At 44.0% G+C, this 23,881-nt stretch overlaps 1 protein-coding gene across 8 annotated transcripts in view; it reads right to left on the bottom strand.

The window, feature by feature from the left end:
* The window catches only part of mylk4b (myosin light chain kinase family, member 4b), a 202,623-nt gene that overhangs the window by 21,722 nt on the left and 157,020 nt on the right, over nt 1–23,881 (bottom strand). For all 8 annotated transcript variants that reach the window (XR_005460617.1, XM_038796737.1, XM_038796738.1 and 5 more), the window contains 7 exons: nt 21,714–22,063; nt 18,954–19,059; nt 17,360–17,453; nt 17,161–17,270; nt 10,286–10,427; nt 6,144–6,214; nt 2,808–2,936 (listed from right to left, as the gene is read on the bottom strand). Coding sequence is in view for 7 of the 8 variants with exons in the window: in XM_038796737.1 (XP_038652665.1) it covers nt 2,808–2,936; nt 6,144–6,214; nt 10,286–10,427; nt 17,161–17,270; nt 17,360–17,453; nt 18,954–19,059; nt 21,714–22,063 (1,002 nt within the window). In the remaining variant the exon portion in view is untranslated. The remainder of the gene's footprint in view (nt 1–2,807; nt 2,937–6,143; nt 6,215–10,285; nt 10,428–17,160; nt 17,271–17,359; nt 17,454–18,953; nt 19,060–21,713; nt 22,064–23,881) is intronic.

The following is a 23,881-nucleotide window of genomic DNA, read 5'->3' as shown; positions in this document are numbered from 1 at the left end:
ACAGTGACCCAAGCCGGGAATTGAACCTGGGACCTTGGAGCTGTGAAGCAACAGTGCTACCCACTGTGCTACCATGCTGCCCACATCCAGCGATTCTGTCGTTGAGGAAACAGCAAAGTCCTAACCACTCACAGTATCTCACACAGTATATCTTTATTATACATCAAGCATATATGTCAGTGCATGAGAGCTCTCAGGCAACACAATAACACATGAAGATTAGACATGGGGAGTTCATTTTGTCACCTGGTGTAGCAAACTCATAAATGCAAGCGTAAGGCATCAGTTAATCCACAGTTTACAGGCGGGGTGTATTCTCACCATTGCGAAGAAGGAGTATTGGGAAATGTTGAATAAATTAATAAGTGTCCAGAAATGGAAACCAAAGATGCTCTGTCACCAGCAAGGTTCTAGTTCTGTCAGAATATCTGTGGGGACTGTAGGAAATAAACTTAATTCCTCGATGTACAGAAATTGAGGACACCAGGAAGGATAATGGCCATGGATTTACTGTCCAAATGATGGTGAGTTTAATGGTCCTCACCATTATTAATGTGTAAATTGTTCAGCTGCTCGTGATGAGTAGACACGCTGTGAGCTGTGAATCATCACAAGTTGGTGGAGGATTTGACGGCCTCTATTATTTATTCTTCTCTTATTGCAACTTTAGCTCAATGACTGGCAGCATATCCTCCAACTTCCTCTGTTAATGACCGAGTAAACACACCTGCTGGGGCCGGTTTAGCTCAGTTGGTTGGACAGCTGGTTTGCGACGCAGAGTCAAGCCAAACACCAAGGGTTCAATTCCCGCACCAGCTGAGGTTATTCATGAGGGCCCCGCCTTCTCAACTTTGTCCCTCGCCTGAGGCATGGTGACCCTCAGGTTAAATCACCACCAATCATCTCTCCCCCTCAAAGGGGAAAGCAGCCAATGGTCATCTGGGACTATAGCGACTTTACTTTACTTACTAAACTCACCACAGAAAGCCAGGGCTAGTACTTAACAGAACAACTACCTTTTGATTGAGGAGAGTGGCGTTCCCATAATGGCAGTCAAATTCTCCAGTTCATAAAGGGATTTGTTAAACTACAGAGTTTCATCCCACTGGGGGTATATCTTCCAGATTTAAAAAAAATCTACTTTTCTATTTCATTTCTTTTCTCTCTCGCAATCTAGTTTTCTTCCCCTCTCATTTATCTTCTTGCATCTGATTTGAATCGAATGCATCCTCCTTATCTATTGTTCTTTTCTAAATTGTTAAATCTCATTGGCTATGGAGAGGGGTGTTGTTTGTCAAGCTCCCAGAAGCCCCTCTGTCCTTTATTATCAGCTCACACTTCCAGCGACGTACAGGACAGAACACTTCCAAGCTGAAGAGTGAGGCAACTCATCTAATTAACGGGGCACTCTATCAGATATACTGCTCGAGCAAATTCTAGCCCTTTATATAATAGTCATCCGGCTTCTTACCCCCGGCTAGATTCCTCCAAGAATTTCTGCAATATGAAAGCTTTCACGAACGAGCTGAACAAGCAGGTTATGGTTGTGACCAGCCCTCTTACACACAGAAATCTGCTAACTCACAGTGAGAAGTATCTGGGAAGACAGGTATTGAGGGAGCAATTGATGAGGGTTTTGGTAGTTAGGACTGTTGATGAAAACTAACACCAGGTGATGGCACTAGCACCACAGAATCTTGAAGGTACATAGCAGATCTTATATTTTCAAAGACATCAAGATATTATGAAAGGGGAACATTTGCTTCTGGTGCGGAATAAAACGGCATGTGTGTTTATAAAGCGCATGTCTATGCTTCTATTTTCATTCTTCTGTTTGCCGACATCCTGAGCTCAGGTCTACACAACTCATCCAGAGGTCCATTGCCCACATCCTCTCCCACACTATTGCTCGTCACTCCTTTTATCCCTGTCATCATGATCTGCTCTGGTTCCCCGCCCCTAATCGACTGACCCCTAAATGCTTGCCCTCATCTACAAATCCCTCCCTCCCTCCCTGGCCAAACCGTGGTCCACCTCCGATATTTCCTTTAACCCTACATCCGAGCTTGTGTTCTCCCAATGCAAGGCAAGGGGGCCAGAGACAGAAACAGGTAAAGGGCTAATTCAGAACAGATAGCATGATATTCTCGATCATACCAAGGAAAACCTGGAAAGGTTCCTAACTCTGGAATCATTCAAGGAGACAGGTAAATGCTGCGTTGTGAGGATATAATTGTCGGTTTCCACAGAAGTGTGGGTTAGGTGGCCCAAATGGCCTCCATCATTCATATGTATCCTTGTGATACTTGGGGTGAACAGTACAAGAGGGAAAAACTTTATACAGGAAGGCAAGATCTAACAAAGAAGTAAATGTAGTTCACAAATATTTTAATCCCTTCTCCTCTCCTCTAACTCCTTTAGGGCAGCACAGTAGCTCCCCAGGTCCTTTAGGGCAGTACGGTAGCACAAGTGGATAGCACTGTGGCTTCACAGTGCCAGTGTCCCAGGTTCGATTCCCCGTTGGGTCACTGTCTGTGCGGAGTCTGCAGGTTCTCCCCGTGTCTGCGTGCGTTTCCTCCGGGTGCTCCAGTTTCCTCCCACAATCCAAAGATGTGCAGGTTAGGTGGATTGGCCATGATAAATTGCCCTTAGTGACCAAAGAAAGGTTAGGAGGGGTTATTGGGTCACGGGGATAGGGTGGAAGTGAGGGCTTAAGTGGGTCGGTGCAAACTCGATGGGCTGAATGGCCTCCTCCTGCACTGTATGTTATATGTTAACAACCATTTATGCTTTTGTGTTATACTTACAACATGTAGGTAATCACCCCAAGGCTCCACATATCCGTAGGAAATGAAACAAAGTCGTAATTCACAACTTCAGGAGCAAGGAATTCTGGAGTTCCAAAATGTATTTTTAATTTCTCTCTTGGTTTGTATCTAACAGAATAAATGGAACAATTGTAAACTAGATTGCTTTTTACACCAAAGTTCATTCTTTATTGCGAGACTACATAAAGGTATCAACACATAATTCAAGCATGCAGGCACAACCTCTGCAAAATCAATATTGATGGACTGGACACTAAGGTCCGGATAGTGGAGAAGCCTCTCTCCTGCTAGGTCCTGTCTCAACTGGCCAGTGTTCCAGTGAGGACAGAGAAAATACTTCATAGACACTCTGAACCTCTCCTACATGCATGGCAGCATTGGAATTAATGGCTGGCAGGAGCTCACGACCAATCATATCAAGTGGCAACCATTTTGTCCATCAGGCTCCATCATGCTTTAAGTCACAACATCTTAATGATGAGGCTCAGCGAAAAGAAAAGGAAAGACAAGGAGGCAAATCCTGCACATCAAATCCCATGACCTCATGGGGCATCCTGCCCGTGTGTCCAAAGATTTGCCAGTCGAGAATTGGCTCGTTTGCTCTCAGGCAGACCCATGGCAGAACCCCCACAGCCCTTTTTGCAAGCCAAACTCAGCTAATTCCACTCCTTTGCCTTTTCCCTGCAGCCCTTCAAACCTTTCTTCTTCAGGTAACTATCAGGTAATCTCAGGTAACTATCCAATTATCTTTCGAAAGCCACGATTGAAGCTGCCTCCACCACGCTCACAGGAAGTGTATTCCAGATCCTAAAACAGTCACGGGGGGAAAAGCTTCTTCCTCAAGTCACCTTTGCTTCTTTTGCTACTCATCTTAAATCGATGTCCTCTGATTCTTGACCCTTTCCCCAACAGGTACAATTTCTCCCTGTCTACGCCAACCAGACCTTTCAAGATTTTGAACTCCTAGAACATAGAACAGTACAGCACAGAACAGGCCCTTCGGCCCTCGATGTTGTGCCGAGCAATGATCACCCTACTCAAACCCACGTATCCACCCTATACCCGTAACCCAACAACCCCCCCCTTAACCTTACTTTTTTTTAGGACACTACGGGCAATTTAGCATGGCCAATCCACCTAACCCGCACATCTTTGGACTGTGGGAGGAAACCGGAGCACCCGGAGGAAACCCACGCACACACGGGGAGGATGTGCAGACTCCACACAGACAGTGACCCAGCCGGGAATCGAACCTGGGACCCTGGAGCTGTGAAGCATTTGTGCTAACCACCATGCTACCGTGCTGCCCCCAAATCTCCTGTCACCCTTTTCTTCTCTAAGTTCAGCCACACATAGAACCACTCTTGTAAATGTCTTTGCACGCTTTCCAAGATCTGTACATCCTTTTTAAAAATACAGTGGCCAGCATGGGACACCATACTCAAGTTGAGTCTGAACCAATGTGAACTGTTGGCTAGTGTAGACTTGAGAGATGAACAGACACTTCCAACACAGATGAAGGTTGAACTCAATTTTATTAACTATTTCTAACTAACTAACACACGATGACTGTGGGTCTAAATGATGCTAACTTAAACTAGAGACCTAAGCCTTGTCTGAACCAGTTGATTCTCTCAGCACGTGTTGTGAGTCTGTGCTGGGCTGGATGAGTTCTTGTTACTCTCAGAGGCAGCACCCAGAATGAACGGGAACCGTGGTGCCCTCTGCCTTTATAGTGTGTGTATTCTAACTGGTGATTGGCTGCAGTGTTTGTACATGTTGATTGCTCCCTGTGTGTGTCCATCAGTGTGTGTCTGCACCATGATATACTGGTGTATATTATGACATAATGCTTTATCAAGGTCCACCATTTCTTCTCTGCTTCTGATAAGGCCCAGGAACCTGTCTGTCTTATCAACCCTTTTTAGTCATTCTACCCAGCCTTTTTCAATGATTTGTGCACATATACCCTCAGGTATCTCTGCATCTGTATGCTGATATCTTGCAAAAACACAAGCGTTGCCGCCATCTTGGAAACGATAACGTTTCATCAATTTGTCACACTAACCAACTCAATGTAATATTGAACAAGGCTGGACCATATCATATGTGTTCTGCACAAGGGCAGACCCTTGGCCCATTGCCTGCTTCAACCTCAGCTGGTTTTGGCAGTGGTGGCTTGCCATTTCCTTCCACTTTCAGGGGCTGGGTGAGGGAGCAGGTTCGAAGTCTACCTCCGTCAGTACATGAATTAAACCCAGGCTGCTGGTGCTATTCTGAACCTTACTCTCGGCATCTAGCCAACTGAGCTCCCAGCCCCATCACCAAACAACTGAGTTTGAAAAAGCTCCCGAGAGGATGATAATCCAAGCTTGGATAGATTAGCCACCCGCAAGCAACAGTATTGATCCGAATTTAAAAATTGGGCGGGGAGAGATGATTTCTCTACATCGCTTGTTCAACTAAATAGAATTTGAAAAAACTATTCAAGCTTACGTTGAGACTTTGGAGCATTTGTTTTCTTTCTAAAACTCTTCCGAAGCAATGGTAGAAAATCAAATTTGAGAATTGATGAGACCATCAATTCACAAGACACGTGATTGGAAGTAAACAGTGTTTTTAATAGTCTTACAACTGAACATGCCTGCGACGAGAGGAACTGAGAGCAGGCTTACGACTGCAGTGCTTTATACTTCCGGTTAGTGGGAGGAGCCATGGGCAGAGCCAAGGGTGGAGCCCAGTACAAACTCCTCATCTCCCCCTATGGGCAGAGCCATGCAACGGCTCGTATACAGAGCCCACAAGGACACGATACATGTAAGGCAATACAGTGTGAATTACGGGATATATAATTCACCACAAGAATGCTGATGTTTTATCACGCTGTCAGCAGGCTACAGCCAGTGGGGGATGATATCCGTGCCACTTAAAACTACTTTTTATAACACACATTTGTTCCACCCCCGTCAAAAACCCTGAGACGTGTGCCTGCACAGGTTAGAAAGGAGGGTGTGGTGAATGTATTCACCTAATGCATGAGCTGTCTGTATAATGATGTGACCTATGACCTGGAAGTGATAGTACGGGCTACTTCCAGGTACTGTACGGGAACCCCGGTGGGCTCCGCCTCTGGCTCCGCCCTCCCCAGGGTGATATATAGACCGGCCACCTGTGGGTGGCACCCATTTGTACAGCAGACACTGGCTGGCGAGTTCCTGGATAATAAAGCCTAATGTTCACTCGTTCTCACGGTCTCACAGTGAATTGACGGTATAACAGAGGGGGAAGGGGGTTCATTATCCACAAATCATTTACCTTCTTGCTAAGCCAAAGTCGATTATCTTCACTTGGTTCGCTTCCCGGTTGACACACAAAATATTCTCAGGCTGAAAATGTATAATCAAAACGTCAAGGATGAGAAAAAGGTATTTGACTGACCTATCAGAGCTCACTCCTCTACTAAATTAACCATTCATACACAAATGCTAAATTATGCATTCTTTTTGTTCCTGTTGCTTTCCTTGATGGAAGTATCAAAATGAGAAAAGAAGCTTTTGCAGATGGGTGCGGTGGCATGATGGTATTGCCACTGAATAAATAGTAATCCAGAGGCCCAGGGTACCAGTTTGGGGATCCTGGTTCGAATTGCACCACAGCAGGGAGTGAAATTTGAATTCATTAATTATCTGGAATTAAAGTCTAGCGATGACCATGTCAAACTGGTTCACCAATGTCCTTTAGGGAAGGAAATCTGCCACCCTTACCTGGTCTGGCCTACATGTGACTCCAGATCCACAACAATGTGGTTGACTCTTAACTACCCCTTCGAATGACCTCAATTCAAGGGGCAATTAGGGATGGGTAATAAATGCTGATCCAGCCACTGATGCCCTCATCCCATGAATTTAAAACTTACACTAAATTTATTTTATGTTCTCCAGTTCTATGGTGTTGGTGCAATAACTTGGCTCCACCAGTTAGGAGAAACAATGAACGTTTATTTATGCAACTTGCTATTTGCAGAATAGTGCAGCCTTGATGCTGCCAGTCTTCCTCCCAGATCGAAAACGGAGCAAAAGCCAGCCATCTGCTTGGCTATTACGTTGGGTACCGATGGGATGAGTGGGTCACATGACCTTTCAGAAGGTCACCCCTTAAAGGGGGCCAGCTACTACATCCCACCCCCTCGAAGTTCCTTACTGCACAGAACGATAGCGAACTTATACAGTTCCCCATAAATATCCAACAATTAATATTTTTAATCGGTCCATCAAAACCTCAGTCTCTCTGGTGACTGCTGCTTCCTCGTAGAGCTCCACTGACTAGGGTGCTTCTGTAGAAACGGTCATACTAGATCCCTCTTCTGGAACTGTGGCTTCAACCTTCTCTGTTTCAGTCGGACCAATGCACTCACCTATCACAGGCTGATCGGAAATTTTACTTCACATTCAGCCAACAACACCTCCAGCTGGCAACAATGAATCAGGCCGTAACACGGACTCCCGGGACAACTCTCGACCACGCAGATGGTCCACAAGTTTCCTCATAATCCTGTCTTGTACACTCACACCTGTCATGTGAGAGTACCTTTAAGAAACGAGTGTTTATAAATGGGTGTGTATATAAATATCTGCAATGAGAGTAACTTTAAGAAATGGGTGTTTATTATTGCAGTGATGTCAGAGAGTGGGTGGAGCTGGGCTGTCTGTCATCTTTTTACTTTCGTTTTAGGCTGTTTGCTGCAGGGTGTGTTTTAGTTTCGTTTTCAGTGATAGAGCTGAAGCCAGACAGAGCAAGTGTACTGTTGTTCTCTCTGCCATGAAAAGACTATCTCTTGATCATTTGGTGAATTCAGAATAATAAATGATTTCAGTGGTGAATGTAAACCTGATGTGCTTCTGTTAAACGGTGTTTCTTTTGTCTTCTGGATGTTTGGGAAGTTATTAAGGATTACCTAGTGTTGTATTCTTTGGGGGTTGAATTTGAATTAATGCTTGCTAAGATGTTCACTGCATGTTTTAAAAAGGTTAACTTGAATTCATAGAAGAAACATTGTTTTTCTTTAAAAAATACTTTTCCATTTCTGCTGTACAACACCTGTAGAGTGCGCCGTGTGCTCCCCATACCACAATCTAGTAAACGTTGTGGGTCAGGTGAACTCCATGATACACTTTGGGGTTCTCTAAACCCTGGCCCATAACACTTCGTAAGATAGCGGTCCTGTCTTGGCCAGAACAATGGCCTGGAAAGTGAATTTCTCTCGTGTTAGGTGAACTCCCGCGTCTTGAATTCTTCTTAGTACTTCTTCAAGATTATCCAGTTATTCTTCTTCAGTTGCACTGACAATCAATACGTCATCCAAATATACAAGGCATGCGGAAATCCGTGTAATGAACTGTCCATGGTGCTTTGAAATATGGCGCAAGCTGATGAAACAACACAAGGCATGCGTGTATACTAATATGATCCTGTACAGGCATTAATAGTCAAGTATCCTCTGGAAACATCATCCAACTCCAACTGTTGATATACATGACCCATATCCAATTCGTATATGTATGTCTTCCAGCCAGCCTTGCATATAAATCCTCTATCTTTGGGATAGGCTATCTGTCCAGCTTTGCTGCTTGGCTTAGTGTTAATCTTTTGTTTCCATATGTGCAGACTTGTTTATCTGGTTTAACCACAGGTACTATAGGGGCTGCCCATTCAGCGATGGTCTACCCTAAGGCTCACTCCGTGGAATTGAATTTAAATCTTTGCAAAATCACGGGGCGCTTTGGGTGGTAGATAATTTTACTAAATCGACAATCTCTATTATCGAGCTTGCATCAGGCGCGTTTGAGGCTATGGATTAAATTATAGGTTTGGCTTCTACACACACTTAACAATAGGGCCTTCTTCTTCCCCTCCCCTCAACTCCATTTGCTCTGAAGAAACATTCTAATCGCTCAACGTTCTACACCCAATCTTCAACAGAGACATTGAAGGGATCCAGTCTACCAAATACAGACATCTCTGCAGCTCGCAATCCACTTTGCAAGTTTGACTTCGCCTGGACCAGGTTCTGAGCGGAAGATCTTTCAAGAGCACTTGCTGATTTTGCTTTTTACCTCGTAGCCAAATGTAGTAACTTCATTCCACCAGTTAAATACAAACATGAACACTAATTTATATAACAGGCTATTTACTATTTACAGAGTAGTGCTGCCAGGCTGCCTCCCACACGGAAAACCGAGCAAAAGCCGATGACCTGTTCTGAAGTTCTGCACGCTCGGTACAGATTGGACAACCAGGTCACAAGACCATTCAGAAGATCGTCCCTTAAACGGGCCAGCTACTACAGTTGGCATGTTTGGAAGAGATGATTAGGAGTTTACCTTTCTTACTAGAAAATAGGGACAGGATTAAGTCATATGCGGCCTCTCGAGACTATGCTGCCATTCAATTAGATCATCTCTGATCTGTACCTCAAACACCATTAACCAGTGTTTGCTCCAAATCCCTGAAACACTATAGGTGCCATCTACCGGCCACGTCCTACCGGAGGTGCAACGCAATGCGACCCGTAGATCCGGGAGAGGCTTGGCTCATCACACCTCGTGAAATACAACGGGAGTTACCACAGGCATGGGGTCAAACTGGTTATTACTGGTCTCCACAGGGCATCACGGTGGCACAGTGGTTCGCACTGCTGCCTCACGGCGCCGAGGTCCCAGATTCGATCCCGGCTCTGGGTCACCTTCCGTGTGGAGTGTGCACATTCTCCCCATCTTTGCGGGGGTTTCGCCCCCACAACCCAAAAGATGTGCAAGCTAGGTGGATTGGCCACGCTAAATTGCCCCTTAATTGGAAAAAAATAAATTGGGTACTTTACATGTATATTAAGAAAAAAAGTACCAGTCTCCACAAAAGGGAAGCCGGCGCACCGGCACTTGGTAGGGTCTCCCATGGGGACTGGGGGGCCCTGGTTGGCTGGGCACTGGGCAGGGTGACACCCTGGCACCCCCGATGCCACCTGGGCATCCAAGCACCGGGAAAAACCCGGCTAAACGCATTCGAGACGGGACTCATTTCCATTAGACCGCACTCTATTATTTAATATTTAGTATCCTTAATCATCTTTAGAACATAGAACATTACAGCGCAGTACAGGCCCTTCGGCCCTCAATGTTGCGCCGACCTGTAAAACCACTCTTTCTTACAGTCTGCCAAAGTCCTATTTATCAGTTCAGCAATGACTCTTTCGTGATTGTACTCGTTAATCATCTAGCACTGGGATAACCCCTTGTTCTTCTTCCAAGCATTTTAGGAGTGCAGATCTCACACACAGAGGGAAGAGGAGTGTTTATCTCTCTCGAATAGTAACTTTAAGCATTCAAAATTTGGTTTGAACGACAATTTCTTCAGATAAACTACATAATTTTATTTCACAAACCTCCTGTGACAGGCTTTACCTTCAGATCTAGGTGAAGGATGTACCTCTGATGCATATATTGGAGTCCTTCACAAATCTGTCGAACAAAGAGGATTGTGTCCATTTCTGTTAAATTGTAGCTTTCGTCTATGATCCTGTCAAAGAGCTCCCCCCCATCGATACTATGGAGGAAAAAAAATAAACAGCACAGAATTAATCCCTCACAATTTATTGAACCATTTCCTGTGATAATTGAGGGTCAGAAAAATGGGGGATTCCTGAGTTTTGACTAATTCGCAGAGACTGACTCATTCAGTTGAATGGGATGAGTGCAGCTGGACACTGATTAGAGTCAGACCTTGCTGCAAATTGTCCAATTAAAACTTCATTATATTGGCCACCCCTCTACCTCCCACTGGTGAGACACATTGAGGGTAATTTTCATTGTTGCCTACTTACATAACCTGGAATTTATGTCTATGCAATTGGCTGCCCCTTTCTTGCCCACCCGATGCAATTTTTGCCCAATATTTTACAGCTGATAAGCGAAAATGTGGAAAGGAAATATTTTTTAAAAAAACAATCTTTATAATTCCCAAATGATTTTTCTCCTGGATTTCTCATAGTACCTTGAAATTAATATTCAGTTTCTGGAGTCTCCAGCGCTGACTAGGAGGTTGGCAGCTCTAACTGTAACTGCTATGGATGTCCTGATTACTAATGACTTAACAGTGAATTATAAATGGGATATTTCTGTCATCGCTCACTTAAAATAACCTACTGTATGAATGAAATACCTTTCTGTGTAACAACATGGAGGAATGTAGGAACATGGGAACAGGAGGAGGCCATTTGGCCCTTTGCTCCTGCTCCACCATTCAAAAGACTCCAAATCATCACTTCTCCAATGGGCCTAAGTTCACTTTGGCCTCCCTCTTCCTTTTTATATGTTTAAAGAAATTCTTACCCTCCATTTTGATATCACTTGCTAATATACCCGCAAAGTTTATCTTCTCCCTCTTATTATTATTTTGGTCATCTTTTGTTGATTTTTAAAACTTTCCTAATCCTCTGGTTTACCGCTAATCTTTGCCACATGATATGTTTTTTCTTTCAGTTTAACCTTTTAGCATTCCTTTGCCTTACAGGCTTCTACACGCACTTTGAGATCCAGCCACTGATTTCCATAATTATGTTAACTCATCTGCCACAGACTGTAGTAAAATCTCACAAACCTGAAAAACACTTCACATGTCTCACCCTTCCTCTTAACTCTGTGTGTCTTTATTGAACAGATCTTTGTTCTCGAATCTTTTGCCTCAGACTTCTTGGAAACTCCCTCTAGTTTCATTAACTGGCTGACCATTTCTCCATGATATGGTTTTTCTTGCAGCAAAGCTGATTGAGATGCTGCCGCTCTCGCATTCTAAACCAATTACATCTAGTAGAGCTATGAGAGCTGTCTTCTCACTCTTTACATATCTCCAACTGCTCTGGCTTTCAGTTAAAACTAAGAACAAAGGGAAACCCCTCCCTCTGAAAAGTGGCCTCCTATTGCTATTCAATACCATTCCTACTACTATTTATTCTTCATGCTGCAGTCCTCTCTCAGCACAATAAAAATACATTTGTAACTTAATCAACCCAACACACAAATACCTTTGGCCAGCATGAATCCAACTATAGGTTTTACCTTTACAGGAACAGAAACATTAAAATTAAACCCACTTAAAACATATTTCTAATGTTTACCAATACAAATATAAATCCCTTAAAATGACCTTTGTTTTCTGAACCTGGTAAAGTTAATAAAATATATAATAATGAAGATAAATAAGTGCATACTATAACTAAGTAATTAATTAAGACTTTTATGTTAGGTAGGTCAGGTGATGTGTCAAGGCTGCAGTATGTGGGAGCTCCTGGATATAATTGTGATCCAGGGCAAACACGCCTGCAATAAGTGTTTGTGGCTAGAAGAACGTCAGGTCAGAGTCATTGACCTGGAGGCTGAGCTGCAGACACCGCAACACATCAGGGAGGGAGAAAGTCACCGTGATATTTTGTACCAAGAGGCAGTCACACCACTTAGCATATAGTGTTTTGATTTATTCAGTGATCAGGGAAGAAGGGTGAGTCTGAAAATGAAGCAGGTGAGGGCCTGAAAAAAGAGTACGGATTTTAACGCTTCTGTTATACAAAAGTCTGTGGCAAAAGATTCTGTTATTCTGAGACCATATCTTGAATTCTGTGTGATGTTTTGGTCTCCTTATTGGAGGAAGAATGTAAATGTGTCGGAGGCAGTTCAGAAGAGGTTTACAAGGTTCACACCTGGAACAAATGGGTTGACTTATGAGGATAGGTTGGACAGACTGGACTTCTTTCCACTGGGGTTTAAGAGTGAGGGATGATTTAATCAAAGTATACAAGGTCCTGAATGGTCTCAACAAGATAGACGTGGAAATGATGTTTCCACTTGTGGGGGAGTCCAGAACAAAGAACACCAGAGCACAGGAACAGGCCCTTCGGACCTCCAAGCCTGTGCTGATCATGATGCCTGCCTAAGCTTAAAACCTTCTGTACTTCCAGGGTCCAGATCTATCTATTCCAGGGGTGGGCAAACTACGGCCCGCGGGCCGCATGCGGCCCGCCAAAGGTATTTCTGCGGCCCACCAAGTCATTAAAAAAAAAAAAAAAAAAATTTTTTTTAAAAATTTTTTTTTTTTTTTTTTTTTAAATTTTTTTTTAAGGTTAATGCGGGGGGGCTGTTGGGTTACTTACTGGTATAGGGTGGATACGTTGACTTGAGTAGGGTGATCATTGCTCGGCACAACGTCGAGGGCCGAAGGGCCTGTTCTGTGCTGTTCTATGTTCTATATGAGGCGCCCAGAATCATAACCGGGTGAAGTAATTATTTTACTTAATATACTATGCGGCCCTTTGTGAATTGTGAATTTCTGAATGTGGCCCTTGCACGGAAAAGTTTGCCCACCCCTGATCTATTCCCATCCTATTCATAGATTGGTCAAGATGCCTCTTAAACATCGCTATCTGCTTCCACCACCTCCCCCGGCAGCGAGTTCCAGGCACTCACCACCCTTTGTGTAAAAAAAACCTGCCTCGCATATCTCCTCGAAACTTTCCCTCTTGCATCTTAAACCTATGTCCCCTGGTAATTGATTTTTTCACCCTGGGAAAAAAGGCCTGACTATCCATTATGTCCATGCCACTCACAATTTTGATACATCTATCAGGTCACCCTTCAACCTCTGTCGTTCCAGCGAAAACAATCAGAGTTTATCCAACCTCTCCTCATAGCAAATATCCTCCAGACCAGGCAACATCTCTGCAAACCTCTTCTGTACCCTCTCTAAAGCATCCCCATCCGTCTGGTAGTGTGGTGACCAGAATTGTGTGCAATATTCCAAATGTGGCCTAACTAAGGTTCTGTACTGCTGCAGCATGACTTGCAATTTTTATACTTAATACCCTGATCAATGAAGGCAAGAATGTCTTCTTGACGACTTTATCCATCTGCGTTGCCACTTACAATGATCTGTGGACCTATACACCTAGATCTCGCTGCCTGCCATTGACTGTATGATCCCACCTGTATTAGACCTTCCAAACTGCATTACCTCACATTTTGTCCGGATTAAACTGCATCTGCCATCTCTCCGCCCAAGTCTCCAACCAATTTATATCCTGCTGTATCCTCTCACAGTCCTCATCACGATCCGCAACTCCACCAATCTTTGTGTCATCCACAAAATATACTAATCAGACAAACTACATTTTCCTCCAAATCATTTATATTCTAGGGAACCCCATTTTAAAATTAAGAGTGGACATTATAGGACAGAGATGAGGGTGGAAGCAGGATCACTCCTGAATATCTTTAACACTGAGATAGGGCGATTCTTGTTAGGCAAGGGAATCAGAGGTTGTTGGGGATAAATGGGAATGGGGAACATAAAATGCAAACAGATCAGCCACGATCTTATTGAATGGCATCGCAGGCTCGAGGGGACCAAATGGCCTACCTCTACTCCTCTTTTATATGTTCAAATGTTCATAAGACAATCCCTCCAATGCAGGAATAATGAGACAATTGGGCCTTTTTTTTAAAACAGAGGCCAAAGCTCTACTCCAGGTGTGGACTCAACAAGGCCCTGAATAGCTATCTTCATCATAGAATTTATCATCATAGAATTTACAGTGCAGAAGGAGGCCATTCAGCCCATCGAGTCTGCACCAGCTCTTGGAAAGAGCACCCTACCCAAGGTCAACATCTCCACCCTATCCCCATGACCCAGTAACCCCACCCAACACTAAGGGCAATTTTGGTTACAAAGGGCAATTTATCATGGCCAATCCACCTAACCTGCACATCTTTGGACTGTGAGAGGAAACCGGAGCACCCGGAGGAAACCCACGCACACACGGGGAGGATGTGCAGACTCCGCACAGACAGTGACTCAAGCCGGAATCGAACCTGGGACCCTGGAGCTGTGAAGCAGTTGTGCTGTCCACAATGCTACCGTGCTGCCCTATCATCTTTTACATGCCATTCCTCTTGCAATAAATGCCAACATTCCAATTGCCTCCCTAATTACTTACTCTAGCTGTATACTAATTTTACTTGATCCATGTACCAGGACACCCAGATCTTTCTTCTCCATTAAAAGAGTATATATAGCATAAATAATATAACTATTTAAAACAAATATTATTGATTTAATCCAGCAATTTTTCATTAAAATTCACATCCCTGTTCCCTTATAGTTAAATGTTTGACTGATAACAAACTTTCCACAGTTCAGAGGTCATGCGTTGAAGCCCCATGCTAGAATATGAGTGCATAAGCTAAGCTGACACTTCAGTGCATAACTGCCAGATGTGCAGTCTCTGGATAAGACATTAAACTAAGGCCCAAGTTGCTATTTTAAGTGGACGTAAAAGACACCACTGCATCATTCACAGAAATGCTGCCAAACTTTCCTGTTGTCCAATCCAGCCATCACATTTCATGCAACACCACTAAAGTAGATTGTCCAGTCACGTATCTTATTGTTATCTGTGCGACCCTCCTGTGTGCAAACTGGCTCCTTGATTTTCCTACATTAAAATACCAACTTTTCTCATTATGATGTGACTTGTGCATGAGTATTATTAATCTTTAATTTTAACGACTGATCAAACATGTGTGCGGAGTTTGCACATTCTGCCCTCGTCTGTGTGGGTTTCCTGTGGGTTCTCCGATTTTTTTTTTTAAGTACATAGAACATACAGTGCAGAAGGAGGCCATTCGGCCCATCGAGTCTGCACCGACCCACTTAAGTCCTCACTTCCACCCTATCCCCGTACCCCAATTTCCTCCTACACTCCAAGGATGTGCAGGTTAGGTGGGTTGGCCATGACCAAGCAACTTTCCTCTTTGTAGCTTGTAGTTCTGCATGTGTGGTGTGTATTACGAAGGTCAAGCATGGGTTTATCTTTTTCTGTATTTTTATATCTTGACATGGGTAAATTTGTTAAATCTCACAAAAAGTAACCCCTCTGGCGTTTAAAACTCAGGAATGACGGCCAGAGTAGTTTCTTTACAATCAGCAGGTAAATAGTTACGCACAGACACTGAGTGCATAGCTTCGTCCCCTTTATTGTCACATTCAACCAGGGAGTTCTGATACATGTCCTCACTGGTCGTAACAACTTTAAAAAGCAATTAACTGGCTGGGATTTGGAAAGGTTCATGAAAACCTCCATATAAATACAAAAGCTCTCTTCTTTTTCCAACGTCGGCAAATTTAAAGGGTATTCCAGTGGCAATCTATGTAGTCCATAATTTACAGGAAGGTTATATTTGGCCTGGCTGAAGGTGTTAGGTTGCTCCTAAAGCTCGGATAAGATTCTTTTGCATTGCCCGCTGAGACGTTTTGCGATAGCTTGACTTTGTTTTATAATGAAGATTTAAAGGACTAAACAGATGAGGAGCATTGGGGTTACCAACTCTAGTTGGACATATTCCTGGAGATTTGAGCACATGAGCTTGTGTTCCCCCCTCCTCACCTTTCTTCTGCTTTTCGTCCAACAACATGTGCATCTCTGCAGCACCCCACTTTTCATTTGTCAAATGAGAATTTTTTTTAAAACCTTCACTAAACCTGGTTGGATGATTCTCAGCATCCTTCAAACAGCAATTTAACCGACCTTCGATTTTAAAAAAATTGCAACGAAGAGGTGAAAGAAGATTTTAAAATGCGCACAATCTTTTTGTCCCCTGATGTGTTAGGTATGCTGGGTCTGCGAGGACTGTGTTTACCATAGCAGTGAGAGAGACAGGCTTCCAACACATGTAGAAATGCAACTCTATTTTATTGAACTATGAACTGTTAAACATACTTTAACTGTGGGTTGACACTATGCTGAGTTGACTGGAGACCTGAGGCTAACCTGACCAGACTATCCTGCTACCACATGGTGGATGTTAGTGTTGCTGCTCACGGGCTCTGGCTGTCTCAGAGGCTGCATCCCAAGAGAGCGGGAAAACTAGTGCCCTCTGGCTTTATAGTGTCCGTGTCCTGTCTGGTGATTGGCTGCTGTGTTCTGTGTGTTAATTGGTCATCCTGTGTGTCAATCAGTGTCTGTCTGTGCACCATCATATACTTGTGTGTATATTATGACATTCCCCTATCTTATTTTTCCCCCCTGGGTTACCTACAGCAGAGCCCTGCAGATCAGTCTTCAGTTCCTAATGATTCCTGGAGGCTCGGCAACCCCAGGGCAGATGCAGTCAATGTTCTGGTTGCATAATTGAACCTGCTACCACATCCATAAGACTACTGTTGTGAATAAACTTTTGAAAATTGTTGCTTCAAACGATGGCTAACACCAGTAAAAATCGCTGGTACTTACTATTCCATGATGAGAATGATATCATTCTTTGACTCGAAAGCATCGTAAAGCTGGATGAGGTTGGTGTGATTGAGCTGGTTCATGACTTGGATCTCATTCTTTACCTCCTCCTGTTGACCAATAACAATGTGTAGAATGATACAAGAAAAATCAAATCATCTCCATGGCAGAGGACCAATGTTATTCAGAATGACCATACCTTTTGCTTTGCTGCTCTGGTTTTAATGATTTTGGCGGCTAAAGTAAGACCTGTAGATTTTTCTACACATTTGTGCACTTGTCCAAAACGTCCCCTGTAACAAACCATTAAAGACATATATACCATTTTTTTTTAAATGATAGGCCAAGCAACAGCTACATTTTTACTTAGAGAAGTATTTCCACAATAAGAACATTACTAACACTGAAAGAAAGGCATGTTTCCAAAATCATTCATCTCAGGACAAATACAAGAATGCAGAATTTCAAACAACCACACTTTATACTGGAGGAGAGTAGGGTGCTGATTACCTTAGTATTGCTTAAGAAATCGAACAGCATGACTGCAAGAACTATGGCAATGTGTGCAATCACCTGGGTTTAGTGGTATATGTTAAAGAAAACATTTCTAGCTGACCTATTTCAGAAGCAAAATTGCAATATCAAAGGACCCTTTCAGTGTCCATCCATTGTCTTATTTTATTCATTTAACTGATGAATTAATATACAGGACAACAACCATTACAATCCGCACATATGACTATATTTGTATTAACTGTAGTGTTTTCATCCACCAAGGCGTGTCTCCCCAGATACATGAAAAGCACAGGACTCATTGAAGTTGGGAAGTGGAGATCTTCGAGCTGATGGGTTTTCAGCTGTGTGGATGATGTAACATAAAATATATTATCAGTACTGTGACAAAATGATGTAGCTCCAAATGAAAAACCATCACCACATTCCCACACAGCTGTTCTCTCACTAACACTCCTCTGATACAGAGACAATTGTCCCGATATTTCTGGAAGGTAGGGAGGGTTCAGGAGAGCCCAGGAGCTCAAGACATATCCAACAAGGTCAAGGATATCCTGCTTAATTTAAGGACAGACCTTATTCATTGCAGTGTTAATGGAAGCCTACTTGTGGCACTAATAAAGATTATTAGATGATTATTGCCCTTCTTTGCCTCTGGTTCCTGCTCTGCAGATGCCCAGGTTGAGAGGGAGACTGACCGTTAAGTATGAGAGGCTTTGGTAGAGGATGATAACTGGAGACCATTGGGGTCTGTCCTTGATAATTGGAAATATTTCACATTGGTTGGAAATGGATGGCTGATTGTGAGAAAGTGTGTACTAGGAGCAATTACTGCTTTGGAGGGACATGATGCCCTGTGTTTGATAAATGTGGCAGAAGGCTTGCCTGACAGGGTGAGTGAACGGAGCGCTCCTGCTCCTCCAGGCCCACAAGCAGAGCTGGAAAAGCACCCACCAGCTGGATGCAGCTGCTTTCCCCACAGCTGAAAATTTCCCGAGCCCTGAGTAACCTGCCCGGTCATATTAAATTCAACCGCCTGCCAAAGTATCAGGAGTGGCTCCGCACTTACATCTTATAATGGTGAACTTGCCTCTCCAGAATGGATTGGATGCCCCAAAACTCGCTTGGGTTAAGACACGCAAGTTTGGCATTGGGTTTTGCAAATTGCCCAATTATTACCCCACTCATCGTGGAGATGTTGGGGGGGGGGTTGGGTAAAATTACCCCCAGTGCATTTTTAACAATCGATCATTTTCCGATGAACATTAAACAGGACTGACCCTCCAAGGATTTCCGATTTGTGTATTGTATAGTAATTGCTGATTTGGGCCATGTTTGCTGACACAATCCGATGTTCGAACGGAGCAGGTGGCGTAGGACCATCATCTAGACCAGGAAAGATAAAGTACAGAAATAGTTTGCCACTTGTGCGTCTGTTGTAGAGAAAGAGGTCATAGGTCAAGAAGATTGACATTAACTGCTCTTAGATTAAACCGTAATGTTAACAGCCAAATTAATAAATCAAAGACTTATTGGATTTACATGAAAACTTTCGGAACAGTTGATAAGATATTGGACAAAATGTGGCCACAGGAAATGACTGTAATGCTGTCTGCAACGCAGATACATTGTAAAACATGTGCTACAGGAGCGACTGTGATATTTCCTCCATCCATTGCCATTTCAAAGTATTAGCCTCAATTTTAACCAGGAACAGGGATCAGGTGAGCAGAGGACATGGTGTCCATAAAAACCCCTGCCTTCAGCAGTAACAATTGCCTGCTGCCCAAAGCGGGCAGGAATTGTTAGCCTGAGAGTGGATGGCGGGGGAAATATGGGGTGGCAAGAGGCTGCCGGTCAGCACCACATATTTCATCACCAGCAACAAGAGATATCCCAGGACAGGGTTTGGAAGGGCCTCATAATTCAAAAAAGGGAGTAGCTGAAAGGGTTGGGGGTTGGGGGGTTGGGGGGGGGGGGATGCTAAACTTTTCTGGCCAAGCTCACAGGAAGAGCTCTCCAGCTCCCTCTCTGGTCCTACAGGGAAAACGTAAAAGTAAAGAACTTACTTATGGCCACCTCCAGCCCAGACTTCTCTTCCCAATGTTTTCACTTGGTCGGAAAGCCACAATGGCTTCCCCAGACAGGTCATGAGTTCAAATTGCAGGGGAGCCCGCTCATTACATCATTCCATTATTTAGAAAGGAAGGTAGAAGCCATGAAGCTACAGATGTTCCAGCTAAATGTCAGTTTCGAGGGAGTTACGAGAATCTATGATTGATACACATTTCTAGGCTGTTGGCTTAGTCTGCCTGTGTGTGTGTGCTTCATGACTAAACAACCATTATTAACAGTCGTTTGGGAGTACAGAACTTGAGTGTTACTGAAAAAAGGACATTTTATCAAAGTTTTTCATCTTGCACCCATCAGGACGATCGCAATGTCAGGGGAAACAATTTTGGCTGGTCAGCGAACTCTAACCTGGGAATTTAGGGAAGCAGATTTGGGGTAGTCTGGAAGTCCCGGATTTGGGATTGGTGGTGGAGGGGTGGGGGGGGCGGGGGGGGGGGGGGGGGGGAGAGGTGGTGGTGGTAAGAAGGGATAGTTGTGGGGAGTTGAGGGTGTCATCTGGGGAATTGGGGGGAATACCTTGGGAGATCGGTGTGGGCCTGAGCAATAGTCACCTAGAAGTTAGAAGAGGTTTTTATTCTTCAAACTGCTTCTGGGTAACTATTGACGTAACCACAAAGATGTGCTCGGGGTGCCCCACAGAGATTTCCTGGTATGCTTCGCACAGCTGTTGCCTAGAAGTGCAGACTTCTCCTGGGCAGTTTCCCAGCACTGGGAGCCAACTGAAAATGTGACTCTGGACCAGGGAATTTCAAGAGGAGGTTGGGGTAACTCCCCCACCTCCTCTCTCCAATACTACAGCCTAGAGCTCAGTTAACCTACGGTCCAATAACTCAATCTACTTCTCAACTGATTGCTGTAAGAACAGATATTTAGTAATGAAATGAGGCAACTCGAACAGATTCGGTCAAAGCAGTTAAATGCAGACAGTAGGAATGGTGGAAGATTGGATTGATGAGACTTTTTGGATGTAGAGAAACAGAAAAGATCAGGTTGAGGGGATCACATAGAGAGAGAGAGGGAGAGGAACAGCACCAGAGATTACAACTAAATCAAAATGAAACAGAACGAAATGGAGAAATAACTCAAAAGGGAGATGCTCCGGGAACAGCAGAAGGTTAATGAATTGGTTAAGAACATGAAGATTTCCGATGTGTGCTCGAAGTTGAGAAATCATGTATTCATTGGGAACGTTTTTACAATTTCATTATACCTTACAAAGAGGAACTTCCTCTTGGATATCAAATTTTTATTCATAACAGTTTGTAACCCAGTACGTAAAATGTAATGCTATATTTCACAAACCATTCAGGGCTTAATTATAATAAAAAAAGCAAATAATACAGCCAATGCTGAAAATGTGAAAGAGAAACAGAAGATTCTGGAAACGTACAGCAAGTCAGTCGACATCTGTGGAGAGCAAAGTGAACTCCGCAGAGGAGGTCATCTCTGTCCTCGTGACTTGACCTCGGTCTTCACATTCAATTAGCATTCCACAGGTTTAGCGTCAGTTAAACTAGTTAACACCAGTGCTAGTCTTGTACAGTGAATGCACTGCAAAATGCTCAGTAAATATTTATTTATGCAGCACACATTAAGGCCCCAATTTCCTTCTCCTGTGAACTTGGAAAGTGCTCACACGAATGGAAGAGGAATATGGGGGCTTAAAACTCTTGGTGGCATGATGGTTCAAGTGCCGCCTGAATCCAGAATTAAAACCCCACCTGACATTGGACCGAAGAGCAGAAAGTCTCCTGAGAGGAGCTTGTCCTATTCCGCTTCAATTCAGTGTCAGATTAGGCTTTGATACCTGATTTATATTCCAGGCGTTTAGCACTTGTGCCACTTTGCATTGACACTCACCTTCTCAAGCTCTCAGAACAACAAGATATAAGTCAGTCTCTACTTGCCAATCACAGTGTGTGGATTCTCCTCTTTGGTTTCCTGACTATTTTCTTGCTGGCCAGCAGTGGGGCTGGCTCTGCTCTGACAGGCGGCAGGTTCAGACGTGTTTTCCTGGGCAGAAGTGGGAGTGGCGTTGCTCTGACAGGCGGCAGATTCAGATGCGCCTTCCTGGTCTTTTTCCTCCACTCTGCTCTTTTTGGTGTCATCTTTAAGTGAATCTTCCCCGCTCCCTCTTCTTTTATTGGCGGCGCTCCCCTCTTTGAGTTCATGTTGCTCGGTATTCTGTGCTGTTCCCTCCTCCAGCTCAGCTGCAGCCGCTAAGAGAGCTTCAGCCTCTCTTTCGCTATCTTCGTATCTTTCAAAAGTAACAAAGTTAGACAAATATATTTTGTTTCAAAAGCAAGGACACGATTGAGTATGCAAGCCTTAATCTTTTGGGCTCCAGCTCTGGAGTGAGACTTGAAACTTGTGCCTCACAGGCAAGAGGACTATGAATTGATACTTAATGCTTGGCAAACAGTGAAATTCATTCACATTTACTAACTGAACACAAGGCGATCATTTAAGATTTGGTTTGTTTTCAAAATTCAATCTCATTTGTCTTTCTAAAAAGAATGCGAATTAGATCATAGATCATAGAATTTACAGTGCAGAAGGAGGCGATTCGGCCCATCGAGTCTGCACCGGCTCTTGGAAAGAGTACCCTACCCAAGGTCAACACCTCCACCCTATCCACATAACCCAGTAACCCCACCCAACACTAAGGGCAATTTATCACGGCCAATCCACCTAACCTGCACATCTTTGGACTGTGGGAGAAAACCGGAGCACCCGGAGAAAACCCACGCACACACGGGGAGGATGTGCAGACTCCGCACAGACAGTGACCCAAGCTGGAATCGAACCTGGGACCCTGGAGCTGTGAAGAAAGACACTCTCTATAAATTTCTCTCCATGTTTCTTTTCTTCCTCCTCCTCTCAGCCTCCCCCTCTTTGTCTCTTATACTTCCTGCTCTCCTCCGTGCCGGAAAGGCATCGTTAATTAGAATGCTCAGTGGATAGGTTGAATTACATTGTTGTGAAATGTGTAATTGAACAAAATTGCTTAAAACTTTATTTGGGACATTTGAATTTTTAAATGCAGACGGGGAAAAAGGCAAACATTTTTTTCCATAAAGTACATTCGGTAATTAAATTCATTCACCGACAAATTGTGATTATGAAATATTTATATATGATTTTTCCCATTAAAAAGTGTTTACTCCTTTATATGTGGTTTACCTATTATAGGTTTTACTCCTTAGCACGAGATTGGGAGGCCGGGATGTCTGGAGAAATGATGCGGAATGGTGTCCGGTGGGTGGGTATGGAATCTTCCCACTGCATTTTGCCAGCAGCTGGAAGAGTAGCCGCTTACTGGGAGCCCACATGAGCCACTTGAGTAGCCAACTAATTTTCTTTCCAGCATCATGTGTGTGTGTGTGTTGGGGGGTGTATGTTACGTATTCGTTATGTCTACTGCCACATGGGGTGACCACCCAGTGAATGAAACCCTGCCTGGCTCTGATATACTTCAACCCCACCTCCCCACCCCACCCCCACCCTTCTTCATGGGCGCCTTGGCCATTAATCCTTCCTCCCCTCACAGTTGTAACTTCAGCTCTGGCCACCACTACCAGTGGCGCTGTTGAGAATGATCACCTGCCTGCCCTCCTATTGGGTCAGAAGGGTCTTTCAGGCGGCCTGCCATTCTTAATAGATTATCATAGATTATCATAGAATTTACAGTGTAGAAGGAGGCCATTCAGCCCATCGAGTCTGCACCGGCTCTTAGAAAGAGCACCCTACCCAAGGTCAACACCTCCACCCTATTCCCATAACCCAGTAACCACACCCAACACTAAGGGCAATTTTGGACACTAAGGGCAATTTATCATGGCCAATCCACCTAACCTGCACATCTTTGGACTGTGGGAGGAAACCGGAGCACCCGGAGGAAACCCACGCACACACGGGGAGGATGTGCAGACTCCGCACAGACAGTGACCCAAGCCGGAATCGAACCTAGGACCCTGGAGCTGTGAAGCAATTGTGCTATCCACAATGCTACCGTGCTGCCCGTGCTAATAACTCTGGCAGCAGTCACTTAATTGGCCGCCAGCACAATTATGTC

This window comes from Scyliorhinus canicula, chromosome 5 (genome assembly GCF_902713615.1).
Source record: "Scyliorhinus canicula chromosome 5, sScyCan1.1, whole genome shotgun sequence".
Classification (NCBI taxonomy): domain Eukaryota; kingdom Metazoa; phylum Chordata; class Chondrichthyes; order Carcharhiniformes; family Scyliorhinidae; genus Scyliorhinus; species Scyliorhinus canicula.
This window is presented reverse-complemented; position numbering and strand designations above follow the sequence as displayed.